This window comes from Camelina sativa, chromosome 7 (genome assembly GCF_000633955.1).
Source record: "Camelina sativa cultivar DH55 chromosome 7, Cs, whole genome shotgun sequence".
In the NCBI taxonomy this organism is placed as follows: domain Eukaryota; kingdom Viridiplantae; phylum Streptophyta; class Magnoliopsida; order Brassicales; family Brassicaceae; genus Camelina; species Camelina sativa.
This window is the reverse complement of record NC_025691.1, coordinates 26,421,730-26,437,613: the sequence shown is the minus strand read 5'-3', so window position 1 is coordinate 26,437,613 and position 15,884 is coordinate 26,421,730. Positions and strand designations below refer to the sequence as shown.

Here is a 15,884-nt window from a genome sequence, read left to right as displayed (position 1 = left end):
AAATTACAAAGTTGATCATCTCATATGATTTGACATTATTTTTATTTTATTTTTACCAAATAACTGAAAGAAATATATTTTAGAAACTTTGACATCTCATATGAATGTTATTATTGTGTTATTAATCTACTACTATATAAGCGAGTTGTCCACACACGTATTCATTGACTTTCAATTCACAGCGAAAGAGCCATAAACAAAAATTCATATACTATTTTTTTTGTTTACAATTTTTAACCAAAAAAAAATTATTATATTTTGCCGATCATGAGCTAATTACTAATGACTCAGCGACCAAATATAGACAAAGTTCAATNAAAAAAAAAAAAAAAAAAAAAAAAACAAAAGACAACTCAATTCTCCTGTAAAATTAATGATTGAAATGGAAAATAAAAGAAAAATAATGAAATCTATGTTTTCTTGTCAATAACAATTAAATTAAAGAAAAGGTCTAGAGTTTTAGATTCGGATTCGTATTCGCTGGCTTGGCCTAACTATTTTGCTCTTAGTTGGCAAAGGATTCACATGGCTTCTTCTCACATCAATCCAATATCATAACACGTGATCACTTCTTCTTTTCTTTTGTTTTTCCCTTTTTTTTCCTTTTCTCCCACAAGACAGAAGAAGAAGAAAGATCATCAAGACCCGATCTCTCGTAGACTTTTTGTCTCAGTCCAAAAACCAGAAAGAAACTTTTCCAACAACAAAAAAAAAAAAGAACAATCTCGTAGATTCTTGATATCTTGACAATGGATCCTTTGAAGAACAGAACATTGCTTAAGGTCATTGTTCTTGGAGATAGCGGGTAATTAATTTCTCAGATTTCCTAAACGATCTTGTTCTTGATAACCTTGGATACTAATCGAGGGTTTATTTATTTTTATGTTTTTTTTTGTTCTAAGTCTCTTTATATATGCAGGGTAGGCAAAACTTCATTGATGAATCAGTATCCTTGTTAAAAACCCTCCATAAAACTTATTGATTAGTTCAAAACATTTCGGTTTGTGTTTTTTAGTTAAGTCTCTCTGTATTAGATCTGTGTTTCTGCGGTAACCATAACTTGTGACTTAAGATACGTGTACAAGAAATTTAACAAGCAATATAAGGCCACGATCGGAGCAGATTTCGTTACCAAGGAGCTTCATATAGAAGAAAAATCTGTCACTTTACAGGTAACTAAATAAATCAATTTGTTTCACGATTAATCATTCTTCGATGCTGAAATCGTATGAGACTCTGTTTTTTTTCCTTCAGATATGGGATACTGCAGGACAAGAGAGGTTTCAGAGTCTAGGAGCTGCGTTCTATAGAGGTGCTGATTGTTGCGTTCTTGTGTACGACGTGAACAATCTCAAATCTTTCGAAACTCTCAACAACTGGCACACCGAGTTCCTCAAACAGGTTTTAACCCTAAAGTTTCTTATCTTGTTCAAGAAGTTACACTTACCACGGAATGTTTAACCACTTCGGTTCCATTTTTTGATATCTTCTAGGCAAATCCAATGGAACCTGAGACATTTCCCTTTGTTTTGATCGGGAACAAGACCGATGTAGATGGTGGAAACACCCGAGTTGTAAGCCGATATTATTATTATTCATAAATCTCCTCTTCAAACCCCTATGAAAAAAAGGAACCCTAATTTCCGCAATTATACTTATTCGAAGGTTTCAAATAAGAGAGCCATCGAATGGTGTGGCTCAAAGGGTAACATACCGTACCATGAAACCTCTGCGAAGGAAGATACCAATGTCGATGAAGCTTTTTTGGGTGTTGCACACATTGCTCTCTCCAATGAGCATAAACAGACCAATGACATGTGAGTTACTATAACAGTTTTGATTCATAGTATATAGCTCAAGGTTTCATGTTTGATTTTTTTGTTTTGTTTTTGAATTTGCAGATATCCTAGAGGTGTATATGACTCTGTTACGGATATTATTGATCCAGATCAGTCCAGGAATTGTGCTTGCTGATTCATATTTAACACATCTGATCAATAATATCGAGTCCCCAGCTCTTTAATTGGTTTAATATCAATGATAGAGGTTTATTAACGGAAAATAAAACAATTGGTATATGCTACGTTCTGAGTGTTTTGATTCATGTAAAGCATTAACTAATTTATATTAAATTTCTGTAAAACTTTTGTATTTTTTTATGGTATCAATGTTAAGTAATTTCTGTAAAACCTGTTNTTTTTTTTTTTTTTTTTTTTTTTTTTTTTTTTTTTTTTTTTTTTTTTCTGTAAAACCTGTTGTTGATACAACTCATACAATCACTAAGTCACTTGATTTTATTCTACCTATTTTAGTATACTAATCCATTTGGTTTTGATTTTTTTTTTCTTTTGAAAGCCTAACGTTATATATATGTTTGCCTGTTTAATGCAAACACATTTTTAGTCTAGTCTTTCCACATCCGCGCAACAACTTTTTTTAACGCTCTTTTTTATAAGCTCAAATTTTTGTATTTCTCCTTAATGTTCTATTTTTGGCTCAACGAATTGTCAGTTTTGTATTAAATGAAAGAAAAAAAACACTCTTCTTCTTTTGTGCAAACATTATGTTTGAAATATAATCTTTAAACCAAAATACAACAACCAAACTTTGCTCTTTCATTTTTAGTTGCAACTCATTTTCAATATGTAATTATGTTAAGCATTATGTAAATTTCCAACTCAAAAATTAAATGACAATTGGTGTTCATTTCAGTATGAGATTCATATCATGTATTTTCAAGATGATCAGTTTTCCAGTTTATTTCGAGTCGAAACTTTAATATTGACACAACATGTATTACTCTTGTCCACCGACAATTAATTTCAAGGAAGTTGGTTGTCGGAGAATGTTGTTGTTGCAGAATTTTAGGTAAACATTAATAGGTTAATTAGCCGTTGGGCCCGGAAAAAAAACTTAACTCAAATTACTTCCTTGATGGGGCTTGATTCCTATTATCAAGTTCTTGATACATAGATCAATCCTTAAAGAAATACCATGGCCATGGTCATGACGGCTTTTGTAGAAAAAAAAAGAAAAAGAAAAAAAGAAAAAAAAAGAGTTTGTCTTTCCAATGGTTTTGTGATGCGTATAATAAGAAAACAATATGACTAGACGGAAAGCCAAATATTCCTAAGAAGGAGCCCGGAAAGCCGAAAGGGATAGTCGAGTTTTGTACCAAGTATGGAAGCAATCACGTGCCCAAATTGACATATGAAAAGCTTGGAAAGGTGGTTCAAGGAGTAAGATTGATTCTTTCGGACTGAAGTGGAGATCTTCGGGAGGGATAAGTAGTTGGTCACTTGGACACACTTATAGTAGTTAGTTAGGTCAGGTGGTTATATTTTATAGAATAGTACTAAATATGGAAAGTAACAAATGATTTGGTAAGTCATGAAAACGACAAAGTAAATTGATTAAAATGGTTGAGCGAATGGTTAGTGATATATTGCATCATTGCATGATCATGGATATAAAGAGGATGATATAAGTGATGGGCTTGGCCGCTTGGGGTTGGGAGTTGAAGTTCGTGGTGAGTCCGAAATGTCTTAGTTTTGTTAACAACGTACGTAATGTCTGAGTTGTGTCAAAATATGGGTTAGAGTCAGAGCGGTGCTAAGTTTTCTAAGACCACAATCAAAGAAAAATGTAAGCTGAATTTTTTTATTTTAATTCAAAGTTTTGTTTAAGGAAAAAACAGGACAAAAACAAGAAATTATACATCGTCGCTATTCAAACGAGGGTAAATAAATGGCTCATAACTAGCTATGATTATACCACTAGACTAAATAAACAATTATGAAAAAGAAAGCCAAATTTTGACCGCAAGCTGGTTCGGCCTATGGGCTGCAGGTCCGGCTCATCAATTTTATGGGCTATGTATATTTTTTAAAATGTTTTTGCAATAATTCTTATATATAACAATATTTTTGAAAAATATCCTGAAATATGACTTTTCTATGAAAAAATGTCTTAAAATATAACAAAATTTTGTTAAAAAATTAAGGTCCCAGTGCAAATGCACATGTTGAACTTGTCTTACGCCGCGGACCTGATAGGCTGGCTCTGGTTAGACGACCAGAATATGTCTAATCATGGGTTCAATAATAATGATTACCAGAGAAATCCTTCTCCATAAAGAAGGGTTCAAATTTATAGAAAATATGTGCAGGTTCTGTAGTCATATCAAGATTTAATTCAAATGGAAATGTGACACTTGAGTATTATCACATTTTTGTTATAGTTTGGCAGCTATTTGGTAAATCTATACTAATAAAAGGTATGAGCTATAAGCTCATAAGGCCGTCTACATAGGATTTTAAACAACCAATAGAAATTTGACATATCACTTATTAACATTTTATACAATTTCCAGAATTTTTTATATAAAGAATTATTTTAAACAACCTATTTTGACATGTCATTCATTAACATTTTTTAAATTTACGTAATTTTTTTGAAAAAGGAAAATTTTAAATTTATGGAAATCAAATAACTAAACACAATATCTCATATCGGCTAGAAATTTTTTAGACAATAGTTCAGAACCAGTATAAATAAGATTAATATGCTTCCAACAACGAATGAGCAGGAAAACTTGATTTATCAGGCGTCCAAGTTTAAAAATTTTATTTGGTTTGATCTGGTTTTTTATTTGATCAAATTAAAACTTCAAACAGTTTCAAAAAATATTATAATATTTAAAAAAATTAAAAGTTTAAATATTTATAATATTTAAACTTTTAAAATTTCTTAGCTTTAATTTTTTTTTAAATATTATAAGTTTTAAATTTTAAAAGTTTAAAATATTATAAATATTGAAAATTTTTAAAAGGTTCAAATTTTATATTTCGAAACCTTTTAAAAGTTTAAACTATTATAAATATTAATGCAAAACATAAATTATCTTATTTATGTATGAAAATTTGTGCTTTTTATTTCTTATGAGCTGTAAAACATATGTTTGTGTATGATTTTATAGATGAATTGATATTCTTTCATTAATTTTTTATTTTTGGGTGTAAGGAAGAAGGATTGACATTGCAATACCTTAATTTGATGTTTGAGTCAATTTTTGAGGTTTAAAGAAGAAAGATGGACGACAAATACATATGTTTTATTAGCTATACACCTTGTTTTAAAAATTTCTGCCTAGCACCGATTACGCTCCGTAAAATCGCTAGGCCCACCATCTCCGCCTCGATTAATGACTAATCCCCGCCTAGCATTGATTATTCGATTATACCGTCTAATCCGATTAATTCCCGCATAATTTTGTATACACCGATTATTTTTGGAGCCAAATATAAATCAAATATATATATTTTTGTTATTTAAACATTTAAATTAAGAGTTTATGATGTTTTACAATAACTAATGTACAAACTTTTAATTAAAATCATAATTTGTTTTCTTAATATTACGTTATTATGTTTTTACCGTAATTTTAAAGACAATACTATAACTTTATATTTTATTTGATATTTTTATTTTCACATAAACATAATTATACATATATTTAGTACTATATATTTTTAATTTACTATTAATTTAATAAAATAACCTAAAAACTAGTCCCCGATTAATCCCCGTTTAATCTCTGATTTTCTCGATAGGCGCTAGGCCCACCCGACCGCCCGACTAGCGCCTAGCGGTTTCTAAAACAGGGGCTATACATAGGCATGACCAAGGTTACAGTTGTCACGGTTAAGGTTATTTGATAATATGATACGGTTGATATTATTTGATGATATAATATAATTTATATTATTTATTTATAATTAATATGTTCTTATAGTGTACTCATATTTCTATATATCATATGATTCATATTAAATAAATAATTATTAGTACATTTTATTATGCTTTTAAAATATTATAAACCAAGTAAAGATTTTGGTTTGAGAAATTTCTAAACGCGTGGATCTAAGTATATGGATAAAATTGTCAATAATTGGGTGCATGTGTGGACTATGCTGGTAATCATGAATTTCACAAATTTCATGAGAAAAGAAATGATTTTGTTTTTGGAGTTTGATGGGTTAACAAGTTGTGTGGTAGTCTAAAAAAAGGTTTTTCAGTGGAAGAATGTGAAGAAGTTGACGAGGAAGAAAAAGAAAAAGAGTATAACGAAGAACCAAACTGTAAAAGTTACGATAACAATTAACACAAAATTTGACAATGAATATGACAAGAAAGAATACGAAGAATAAAAAAATATTGAATAAAAACACGAAAACATAGGTGGTAGCGATCAATTAAATATGAAAACGAGTTAAATTCATGATTATAAAATTGTTTCGTTTTTCTGGTGGTCAAAAAAATGGTTTAGGATATGTGAGGTCATCAGTTTGATTTGCTTCGCCTGGACGTCAAGTTAGATTTATGATTTTTTTAATCAGATTTGATTTTATAACACAACTGATTTTTATATTTATAAAAATTGTGTATCTGAAATTTAATTTTTTTCTTTAATACTAATTTTTTTTTATGAGATAATATTTTATAACCATAATCAATCATATATAATTTTTATCAAAATATATCAAATAAATCGACGCTCTAGTGAATATAAAAGTAAGTACTTTAACAAAAATAGAATCATACGTAAGAATAATAACAATTGTTTACAAGGATGATACAATTGGTTGCATACTACTGTACTAATCAACTTTATGTTTCTGGATGGCCGAGTGCGTGGCAAGGTTGTAGGCGAACTCCACAAATGGAAGGCATTCGACCCAAGTCTTCCTGTTATTGTCGATGGTGGTCCGTAGTAGTGCTCCGAGGGTGCGGTTAACCACCTCGGTTTGGCCGTCCGTCTGCGGATGACACGCTGTCGAGTACAACAGCCGTGTACCGAGCTTTCTCCATATTGTCCTCCAGAAATGGCCGAGGAACTTGGGCTCGCGATCGGACACAATGGTGCGCGGGAGGCCGTGTAGCCGCACTACTTCTCGGAAGAACAGGTTGGCGATGTGCATGGCATCGTTGGTCTTGTTGCATGGTATAAAATGGGCCATTTTGGAGAAATGGTCCACGACCACGAAAATAGCGTCCTTCTTGTCGCACGGTGGTAGACCAAGGACAAAATCCATAGATAGGTCAACCCACGGACTTGATGCGATCGGAAGGGGCGTGTACAGGCCATAGGGACGCGTGGTGGACTTGGCCGTCCGGCACATAATGCAACTACCGCAGAATTTCTCCACCATGCGCTTCATCTTAGGCCAATAGAAGTGCTCCTTCAGGATGGCCATTGTTTTGGCTACGCCATAGTGTCCCGTGAGCCCTCCTCCATGTGCTTCCCTCATTAATAACTCCCGCATCGATCCGGCCGGGACGCACAGGCGCCTCTCCTTGAATAGGAACCCGTCATGTACGAAGAACTTGGTATAGCTCCCTTTACCATGCTCTCGGTAGCACTCAGCGAAGTCCGGGTCCAAACCATACGCGTCCTTGATGTGCTCAAACCCGAGGATCCGTGCGTCCATGGTGGTGATCAGCGTATGGCGCCGTGAAAGTGCGTCGGCCACAACATTCTCCTTGCCCTTCTTGTACTTGATGACGTAAGGAAAGGTTTCGATAAACTCCAGCCACTTGGCGTGCCTCCTCTTCAGGTTGGTCTGGCCACGCAAGTGCTTCAACGTCTCATGGTCGGTATGAATGACACACTCCTTGGCCAACAGATAATGTTGCCAAGTTTCCATCGCGCGGACTAAGGCGTACAGCTCCTTGTCGTAGGTTGGGTAATTGAGCGTCGGTCCGCTGAGCTTCTCACTGAAGTAGGCAATAGGATTGCTTCCTTGCGTCAACACGGCTCCAATGCCCACCCCGGACGCGTCGCACTCCACTTCAAAGGTTTTGCTGAAATCCGGTAAGGCCAATAGAGGCGCGTGTGTCAGTCGGTGCTTGAGCGCGCGGAAGGCTGCTTCCTGGGCCGGTCCCCACTTGAACTCAACACTCTTCTTTATGGTGGCGGTAAGTGGTGCAGCTACCGAACTGAAATCCCGCACGAACTGCCTATAGAAACTGGCCAGGCCGTGAAAGCTCCGGACTTGACTGATATTGGTCGGGGTCGGCCACTCCTCAATGGCCTTGATCTTGTCATTGTCCACCTTAAGCCCCTGCGCACTTACAACAAAGCCTAGGAAAACTAGCTCGTTAGCTCCAAACACGCATTTCTTAAGGTTAGCGTACAGTTTGTTCTCCCTAAGAGTGTCCAAGACCAAGGACAGATGTTCTAAATGTTCCTCAAGGCATTTACTATAAACAAGGATGTCATCAAAGTAAACAACCACAAACTTGTTGATATAGACCCTAAGGACATGGTTCATCAGTCTCATAAAGGTGGAGGGAGCATTAGATAGACCGAATGGCATTACCAACCATTCGTACAAACCTTGCTTGGTTTTGAACGCGGTTTTCCACTCATCTCCCTCTTTCATCCTCACTTGATGATAGCTACTTTCAAGGTCTATCTTGGAGAAGATGGTGGAACCGCTGAGTTCATCAAGCATGTCGTCTAGGCGTGGAATGGGATGGCGGTACTTGATGGTGATGTTGTTTACTGCCCGACAATCCACGCACATACGCCATGTCCCATCCTTCTTAGGTACCAACAAGACTGGCACCGCGCATGGACTAAGGCTATCTCGGACGTATCCCTGCTTCATGAGTTCGGATACTTGGCGTTCAAGCTCCTTGGCCTCCTCGGGATTCACGCGGTAGGCAGGACGGTTTGGGAGCTGGGCTCCGGGTAAGAGGTCGATCTGATGCTCAATGCCGCGAAGTGGTGGTAGACCGTGCGGTAATTCATCCGGAAACACGTCTTGGTACCGTCGTAGGAGCGGTCTGATCATGGCCGGGACGGCGTCCTGCTCCGTACCTATACTCACAACATCCTTAAAGACCATCAATAAGACTTGACAAGTGGAGTCACTAAGTGATCTCCTAACCGTACTAGCATTAATCAAGAAGTTCATTTTAGTACTCGGTTCCTTAGACATTTTCGATTGCAGCTCACAAACTTGTGTGGGACTCAATGGTTTTAGGCAAATACGCTTGTTATCATGCACAAAGGAGTATTGGTTGGTGTGGCCACAGTGAGAGGTCCGCTTATCAAACTGCCAAGAACGCCCCAAAAGGAGGTGGCTAGCTTGTATCGGAACCACGTCACACAAGACTTGGTCTTTATAGGGGCCTACACTAAACGGGACTGTGACCTGTTCGGTGAATTGGACCATGGCCTTGTCATTCAACCATTTGAGTTTGTAGGGTTTAGGATGGTTTGTGGTACCAAGAGATAGTTTCTTGACCATGTAGGAACTGGACACATTGGTGCAAGATCCACCATCAATGATCAAGCCACAAACCTTCCCACTTACAGTGCATCGCGTGTAGAATATGTTGTCCCGCTGGTGCGTATCGTCCGGACACTGGCTAGTATTAAGGACCCGCCGGATCATAAGCAGCTCTCCCTTGTCAGGCTCGGCGATGGTTTCCTCGACCTCCTTAGCGTTGTTCGGCTCATAAGGTTCGTCGTCGTCCTCGGATTCAAGTTCCCCCGATGCAGTAATGGTCATGGTACGCGGATTGGGACAATCTCGGGCGTAGTGGCCTCGACCTTGGCACTTGAAGCATATTATGTCTCGGCTACGTCCTTCGGTCGGTTGCGGCCTGGGGTCGGTACGAGAGTCCTTGTTCTGGTCCCTTGGTTTGAACCGTGAGTCAATGGTGACGGCCTTGGACTTCTCTTGCCCGCGGTGCCCTCCCGGTCCTGGGGACGAATTGGGCGACCAACTAGGCGTTCCTTGAGCGCGAGAGCGGTGGATGGTGTTGGCCTTTCTCTTGATCTGCTGTTCGACTTGCATTGCTAGGTGCAAGAGTTCATCGAACGAGTTGTACGTTAAACATTCTACCTTCCGTGCAATGCGGTCTTGTAGCCCGTCCAAGAACTGGGCCATCAATCCCTCTACGGTATCTTCGACCTCCAGCCGGTTGCGAAGATGTTCGAACTCTTCATAGTAGTCCTCAACGCTCTTGGCTCCTTGGGACAGCTTGCGGAACCTTCGCTGGAGCTCGCGGTGGTACAGCGGTGGCACGTACCGGCGTCTCATCTCGATCTTCATGGCCTCCCAATGCGGTAAGGCGCGTTCCCCGTTCCTCCTTCGGTCAGCTTCGGAACGATCCCACCACGTAAGGGCATGGTCCGTGAACTGGGCGGCTGCATAGGCGATCTTCTTGGGTTCGGGGTAGTTGTAACAGGCGAATATATGATCCATCCGTCCCTCCCAGTCGAGATATGCCTCCGGATCAACTTTTCCGGCAAACGTAGGGGCCGTGAGTTTGTGACCCGGTTCGACCGGACGGTAGGGTTGATCGTCCTCATGCTCGTCCCTACGTCGAGGGCGCCTACCTTGGTAGGGTGGGCCATCGTCTTCTTCGGACGTCCCTCCTGGATCCGGTTCATAGCGTCGTTGGCGATCTTGGACAGGTGGTCCACGAGCCGCGGGTTGCCGTTGCCCATCCTCGATCCGTTGTAGCCGGTTCCCTAGCTGGGCTAGTTGAGTCCGGATCTCGGCTAAGACTGCCCCGATTTCAGGGGGTGGAAGCGGCTCTCCAGGTTGTGCGGCCATATCAGCTGTACGGACGGTGGTGATTGTGCGGACGGTGGCCGCGGTACGGACGGCGGCCAGGTACTGTTCGGATGGTGGTCTACGCAGTGGCTGGTTGGAGAAGTGATACCACCGGCGGTCAGTAGTGGGTACTGCGGCGGTTGATAAGTCCTCCGGCGTACGGTCGTATCGGACGGTAGCAATCGGTTCCGTCGGTCGTTCCGTGACGCGTGTCCGTTCAGAAAAGATCCTACACAAAGAATAAACGCGTGGGTTCTCTGTTTGATAGGTTCAACAAATCGGACAAACCTTGGACAGCTAATGATTGGAAAAAGGTAAAGTAAAAAGCAAAAGTAAAAGCACTACAAGACAACCTAAGACTAAAACAAAAATGGACCTCACGCGCTGGGACTCTACTCGCTACACGTGGCCTTTAGGCCACCACTAACAACGACCAAGCAAAAGAACACAACTTTATGGATCTAAACTACCCTAGCGAAGAACACCTCAAGAACACTAAAGACCTAGCAAGAACAAAACCTTATACAAACGGACTAGTTCCTAAACAAGACTCAAACTTGACCGTACAAGGACGTAAGGGAAGGAAAAATACGACCTTGTGAGGAACTTTCGGCTCTGATACCAACTGATGTGACCCCGGACTACGGACGTGAACCACGGACGTACGGACGGAGCAAACCCAGCGGAACGATTCGAAAAGTACGACTCGGTTGGGCCGTGAGCGGATGGAATCGGCGGTCGGAGCGATGTACGGAAGGAAACGGCACAAAGGAACGACAAGAACGGACGGAGAGAGACTCGCGAGGAGATGCTCGACTCGTTTGTCTCTCGGATAGATGGAGATAGACGTGGAATGAGGTAGCGACACACAAGGGATGGATCTCCTTGCGATACGGCCAAACTAGTAGCTAACGAACCCGGTTCGTGCAGCTTCTAGGGTTTCGTTTCAATCACTGAAAACGAGAGAGAAGGATAACTTCTGGTTCTTAATTCTTAATAGTCTGCCTTACATGATAGGGTCTAGGCCCTTTATATAGGGCCGCTTACATAGAGGAACTCTCAAAACCCTAAACACGTGGGTGGAGATAAAACGCAGCGTTCAAGACATAGTTTTTAAAAGAGAAATAAAACTAAGGATAGAATGGCCACGCGGCCGAAGTGGTCCATGGCCATGCACTAGGGTCCATAGCCTCGTTAAAACCCCCTTGGTAAACCACGTAGGGACAAACCCAAGGTGGGAAAAAGAGTACTACTTTCCCTAATGACTTGGAGGTCTTCACCCTTGTGAGATGGTGAAGACCGTTAGAAGAGCCTCGGTTGGCTGCTCGTCGGGTCGGTTGGGGCCGCGGTCGAGTTCCGCTTGTTCCTGGACAAAAGCTTGGACAAAGATGAGGCACTTCTTCCTTGCGGTCCTAGCTGCGGTCCGGCTCCTTGTCGTAGCTCCGGGCATCAGGTTCGGTGCTTGGGTTGAGGGCCGTTTACTTCCGGACGCAGTCGCGTCCATGGTTCCTTGCGCGCTCCGGTCCTCGTCCGTGTCCGTATGCTGGTCATCGTCCCGGGTTCCATCATTCCCTCCCCCTTGGAAAGGTTTTGCCCTCAAAACATCTTCCTCGGTACCTACATCAAACGGGGCCAAGTCAGAAACATTGAATGAGGTCGAAGTCAAATACTCACCGGGCAGTTCAAGGCGGTAGGAATTGTCGTTGATCCTCTCGACGACTCGGAAAGGTCCATCTCCGCGGGGGCTCAGCTTGTCCTTCCTCTTCTGCGGAAACCGTTCTGGCCGTAGGTGCAACCAAACCCAGTCGCCTTCCTTGAAAACCATGGTCTTCCGGCCCTTGTTGGCTGTCCGCGCATAGTGTTCGGTACGCCGCTCTATGTTGGCCTTCACTTCCGCATGTAACTGTTTGATAAGCTCGGCCTTGCTCGCGCCATCTTGGTTCACTACTTCTCCGGGCGGCAAGGGTAACACGTCCATAGGAGTCAGCGGTTTAAAGCCATAAGCGATCTCGAACGGCGATTTCTGGGTGGCCGAGTGCGTGGCAAGGTTGTAGGCGAACTCCACAAATGGAAGGCATTCGACCCAAGTCTTCCTGTTACTGCCGATGGTGGTCCGCAGTAGTGCTCCGAGGGTGCGGTTAACCACCTCTGTTTGGCCGTCCGTCTGCGGATGGCACGCGGTCGAGTACAACAGCCGCGTTCCGAGTTTTCTCCATATGGTCCTCCAGAAATGGCCGAGGAACTTGGGCTCGCGATCGGACACAATGGTACGGGGGAGGCCGTGTAGCCGCACTACTTCTCGGAAGAACAGGTTGGCGATGTGCATGGCATCGTTGGTCTTGTTGCACGGTATAAAATGGGCCATTTTGGAGAAACGGTCCACGACCACGAAAATAGCGTCCTTCTTGTCGCACGGTGGTAGACCAAGGACAAAATCCATAGATAGGTCAACCCACGGACTTGATGCGATCGGAAGGGGTGTGTACAGGCCATAGGGACGCGTGGTGGACTTGGCCGTCCGGCACATAATGCAACTACCGCAGAATTTCTCCACCATGCGCTTCATCTTAGGCCAATAGAAGTGCTCCTTCAGGATGGCCATTGTTTTGGCTACGCCATAGTGTCCCGTGAGCCCTCCTCCATGTGCTTCCCTCATTAATAACTCCCGCATCGATCCGGCCGGGACGCACAGGCGCCTCTCCTTGAATAGGAACCCGTCATGTACGAAGAACTTGGTATAGCTTCCTTTACCATGTTCCTGGTAGCACTCAGCGAAGTCCGGGTCCAAACCATACGCGTCCTTGATGTGCTCAAACCCGAGGATCCGTGCGTCCATGGTGGTGATCAGCGTATGGCGCCGTGAAAGTGCGTCGGCCACAACATTCTCCTTGCCCTTCTTGTACTTGATGACGTAAGGAAAGGTTTCGATAAACTCCAGCCACTTGGCGTGCCTCCTCTTCAGGTTGGTCTGGCCGCGCAAGTGCTTCAACGTCTCATGGTCGGTATGAATGACGCACTCCTTGGCCAATAGATAATGTTGCCAAGTCTCCATCGCGCGGACTAAGGCGTACAGCTCCTTGTCGTAGGTTGGGTAATTGAGCGTCGGTCCGCTGAGCTTCTCACTGAAGTAGGCAATAGGCTTGCCTCCTTGCGTCAATACGGCTCCAATGCCCACTCCGGACGCGTCGCACTCCACTTCAAAGGTTTTGCTGAAATCCGGTAAGGCCAATAGAGGCGCGTGTGTCAGCCGGTGCTTGAGCTCGCGGAAGGCTGCTTCTTGGGCCGGTCCCCACTTGAACTCAACGCTTTTTTTTATGGTGGCGGTAAGTGGTGCAGCTACCGAACTGAAATCCCGTACGAACCGCCTATAGAAACTGGCCAGGCCGTGAAAGCTCCGGACTTGACTGATATTGGTCGGGGTCGGCCACTCCTCAATGGCCTTGATCTTGTCATTGTCCACCTTAAGCCCCTGCGCACTTACAACAAAGCCTAGGAAAACTAGCTCGTTAGCTCCAAACACGCATTTCTTAAAGTTAGCGTACAGTTTGTTCTCCCTAAGAGTGTCCAAGACCAAGGACAGATGTTCTAAATGTTCCTCAAGGCATTTACTATAAACAAGGATGTCATCAAAGTAAACAACCACAAATTTATTGATATAGACCCTAAGGACATGGTTCATCAGTCTCATAAAGGTGGAGGGAGCATTAGATAGACCGAATGGCATTACCAACCATTCGTACAAACCTTGCTTGGTTTTGAACGCGGTTTTCCACTCATCTCCTTCTTTCATCCTCACTTGATGATAGCCACTTTTAAGGTCTATCTTGGAGAAGATGGTGGAACCGCTGAGTTCATCAAGCATGTCGTCTAGGCGCGGAATGGGATGGCGGTACTTGATGGTGATGTTGTTTACTGCCCGGCAATCCACGCACATACGCCATGTCCCGTCCTTCTTAGGTACCAGCAAGACTGGCACCGCGCACGGACTAAGGCTCTCTCGGACGTATCCTTGCTCCATGAGTTCGGATACTTGGCGTTCAAGCTCCTTGGCCTCTTCGGGATTCACGCGGTAGGCAGGACGGTTCGGGAGCTGGGCTCCGGGTACAAGGTCGATCTGATGCTCAATGCCGCGAAGTGGTGGTAGACCGTGCGGTAATTCATCCGGAAACACGTCCTGGTACCGTCGTAGGAGCGGTCTGATCATGGCCGGGACGGCGTCCTGCTCCGTACCTATACTCACAACATCCTTAAAGACCATCAATAAGACTTGACAAGTGGAGTCACTAAGTGATCTCCTAACCGTGCTAGCATTAATCAAGAAGTTCATTTTAGTGCTCGGTTCCTTAGACATTTTCGATTGCAGCTCACAAACTTGTGTGGGACTCAATGGTTTTAGGCAAATACGCTTATTATCATGCACAAAGGAGTATTGGTTGGTGTGGCCACAGTGAGAGGTCCGCTTATCAAACTGCCAAGGACGCCCCAAAAGGAGGTGGCTAGCTTGCATCGGAACCACGTCACACAAGACTTGGTCTTTATAGGGGCCTACACTAAACGGGACCGTGACCTGTTCGGTGACTGGGACCACGGCCTTGTCATTCAACCATTTGAGTTTGTAGGGTTTAGGATGGTTTGTGGTACCAAGAGAAAGTTTCTTGACCATGTAGGAACTTGCCACATTGGTGCAAGATCCACCATCAATGATCAAGCCACAAACCTTCCCACTTACAGTGCATCGCGTGTGGAATATGTTGTCCCGCTGGTGCGTATCGTCCGGACACTGGCTAGTATTAAGGACCCGCCGGATCATAAGCAGCTCTCCCTTGTCAGGCTCGGCGATGGTTTCCTCGACCTCCTTAGCGTTGTTCGGCTCATAAGGTTCGTCGTCGTCCTCGGATTCAAGTTCCCCCGATGCAGTAATGGTCATGGTACGCGGATTGGGACAATCTCGGGCGTAGTGGCCTCGACCTTGGCACTTGAAGCATATTATGTCTCGGCTACGTCCTTCGGTCGGTTGCGGCCTGGGGTCGGTACGAGAGTCCTTGTTCTGGTCCCTTGGTTTGAACCGTGAGTCAATGGTGACGGCCTTGGACTTCTCTTGCCCGCGGTGCCCTCCCGGTCCTGGGGACGAATTGGGCGACCAACTAGGCGTTCCTTGAGCGCGAGAGCGGTGGATGGTGTTGGCCTTTCTCTTGATCTGCTGTTCGACTTGCATTGCTAGGTGCAAGAGTTCATCGAACGAGTTGTACG

At 43.0% G+C, this 15,884-nt stretch overlaps 2 protein-coding genes across 3 annotated transcripts; one reads left to right on the top strand and one right to left on the bottom strand.

Moving 5' to 3' along the window:
• LOC104702731 (ras-related protein RABG2) lies at positions 473–2,143 on the top strand. 2 transcript variants are annotated; one of them, XM_010418641.2, is made up of 7 exons: positions 473–805; positions 920–946; positions 1,073–1,172; positions 1,255–1,401; positions 1,494–1,574; positions 1,666–1,817; positions 1,902–2,143. In XM_010418641.2, exons 1-7 carry the CDS (start codon positions 750–752, stop codon positions 1,972–1,974), a joined length of 636 nt encoding a protein of 211 aa, XP_010416943.1. In that variant the 5' UTR covers positions 473–749; the 3' UTR covers positions 1,975–2,143. The 2 variants fall into 2 exon arrangements, with proteins under 2 accessions (XP_010416943.1, XP_010416944.1); XM_010418642.2 differs by having other exon boundaries at positions 903–946.
• LOC104704959 lies at positions 11,851–15,849 on the bottom strand. The gene is made up of 2 exons (XM_019227153.1): positions 13,366–15,849; positions 11,851–12,876 (listed from the first exon to the last, which is right to left on the bottom strand). Exons 1-2 carry the CDS (start codon positions 15,847–15,849, stop codon positions 11,911–11,913), a joined length of 3,450 nt encoding a protein of 1,149 aa, XP_019082698.1. The 3' UTR covers positions 11,851–11,910.

Coding starts and splice junctions, on each gene's coding strand:
- LOC104702731 (XM_010418641.2), top strand. CDS start 750: ATGGATCCTTTGAAGAACAGAACATTGCTTAAGGTCATTGTTCTTGGA. Junction 947..1,072: donor AAAACTTCATTGATGAATCA/GTATCCTTGTTA, acceptor TTGTGACTTAAG/ATACGTGTACAAGAAATTTA. Junction 1,575..1,665: donor ATGGTGGAAACACCCGAGTT/GTAAGCCGATAT, acceptor ACTTATTCGAAG/GTTTCAAATAAGAGAGCCAT.
- LOC104704959 (XM_019227153.1), bottom strand. CDS start 15,849: ATGCAAGTCGAACAGCAGATCAAGAGAAAGGCCAACACCATCCACCGC. Junction 12,877..13,365: donor GTAAAGGAAGCTATACCAAG/TTCTTCGTACAT, acceptor CGCGAGCCCAAG/TTCCTCGGCCATTTCTGGAG.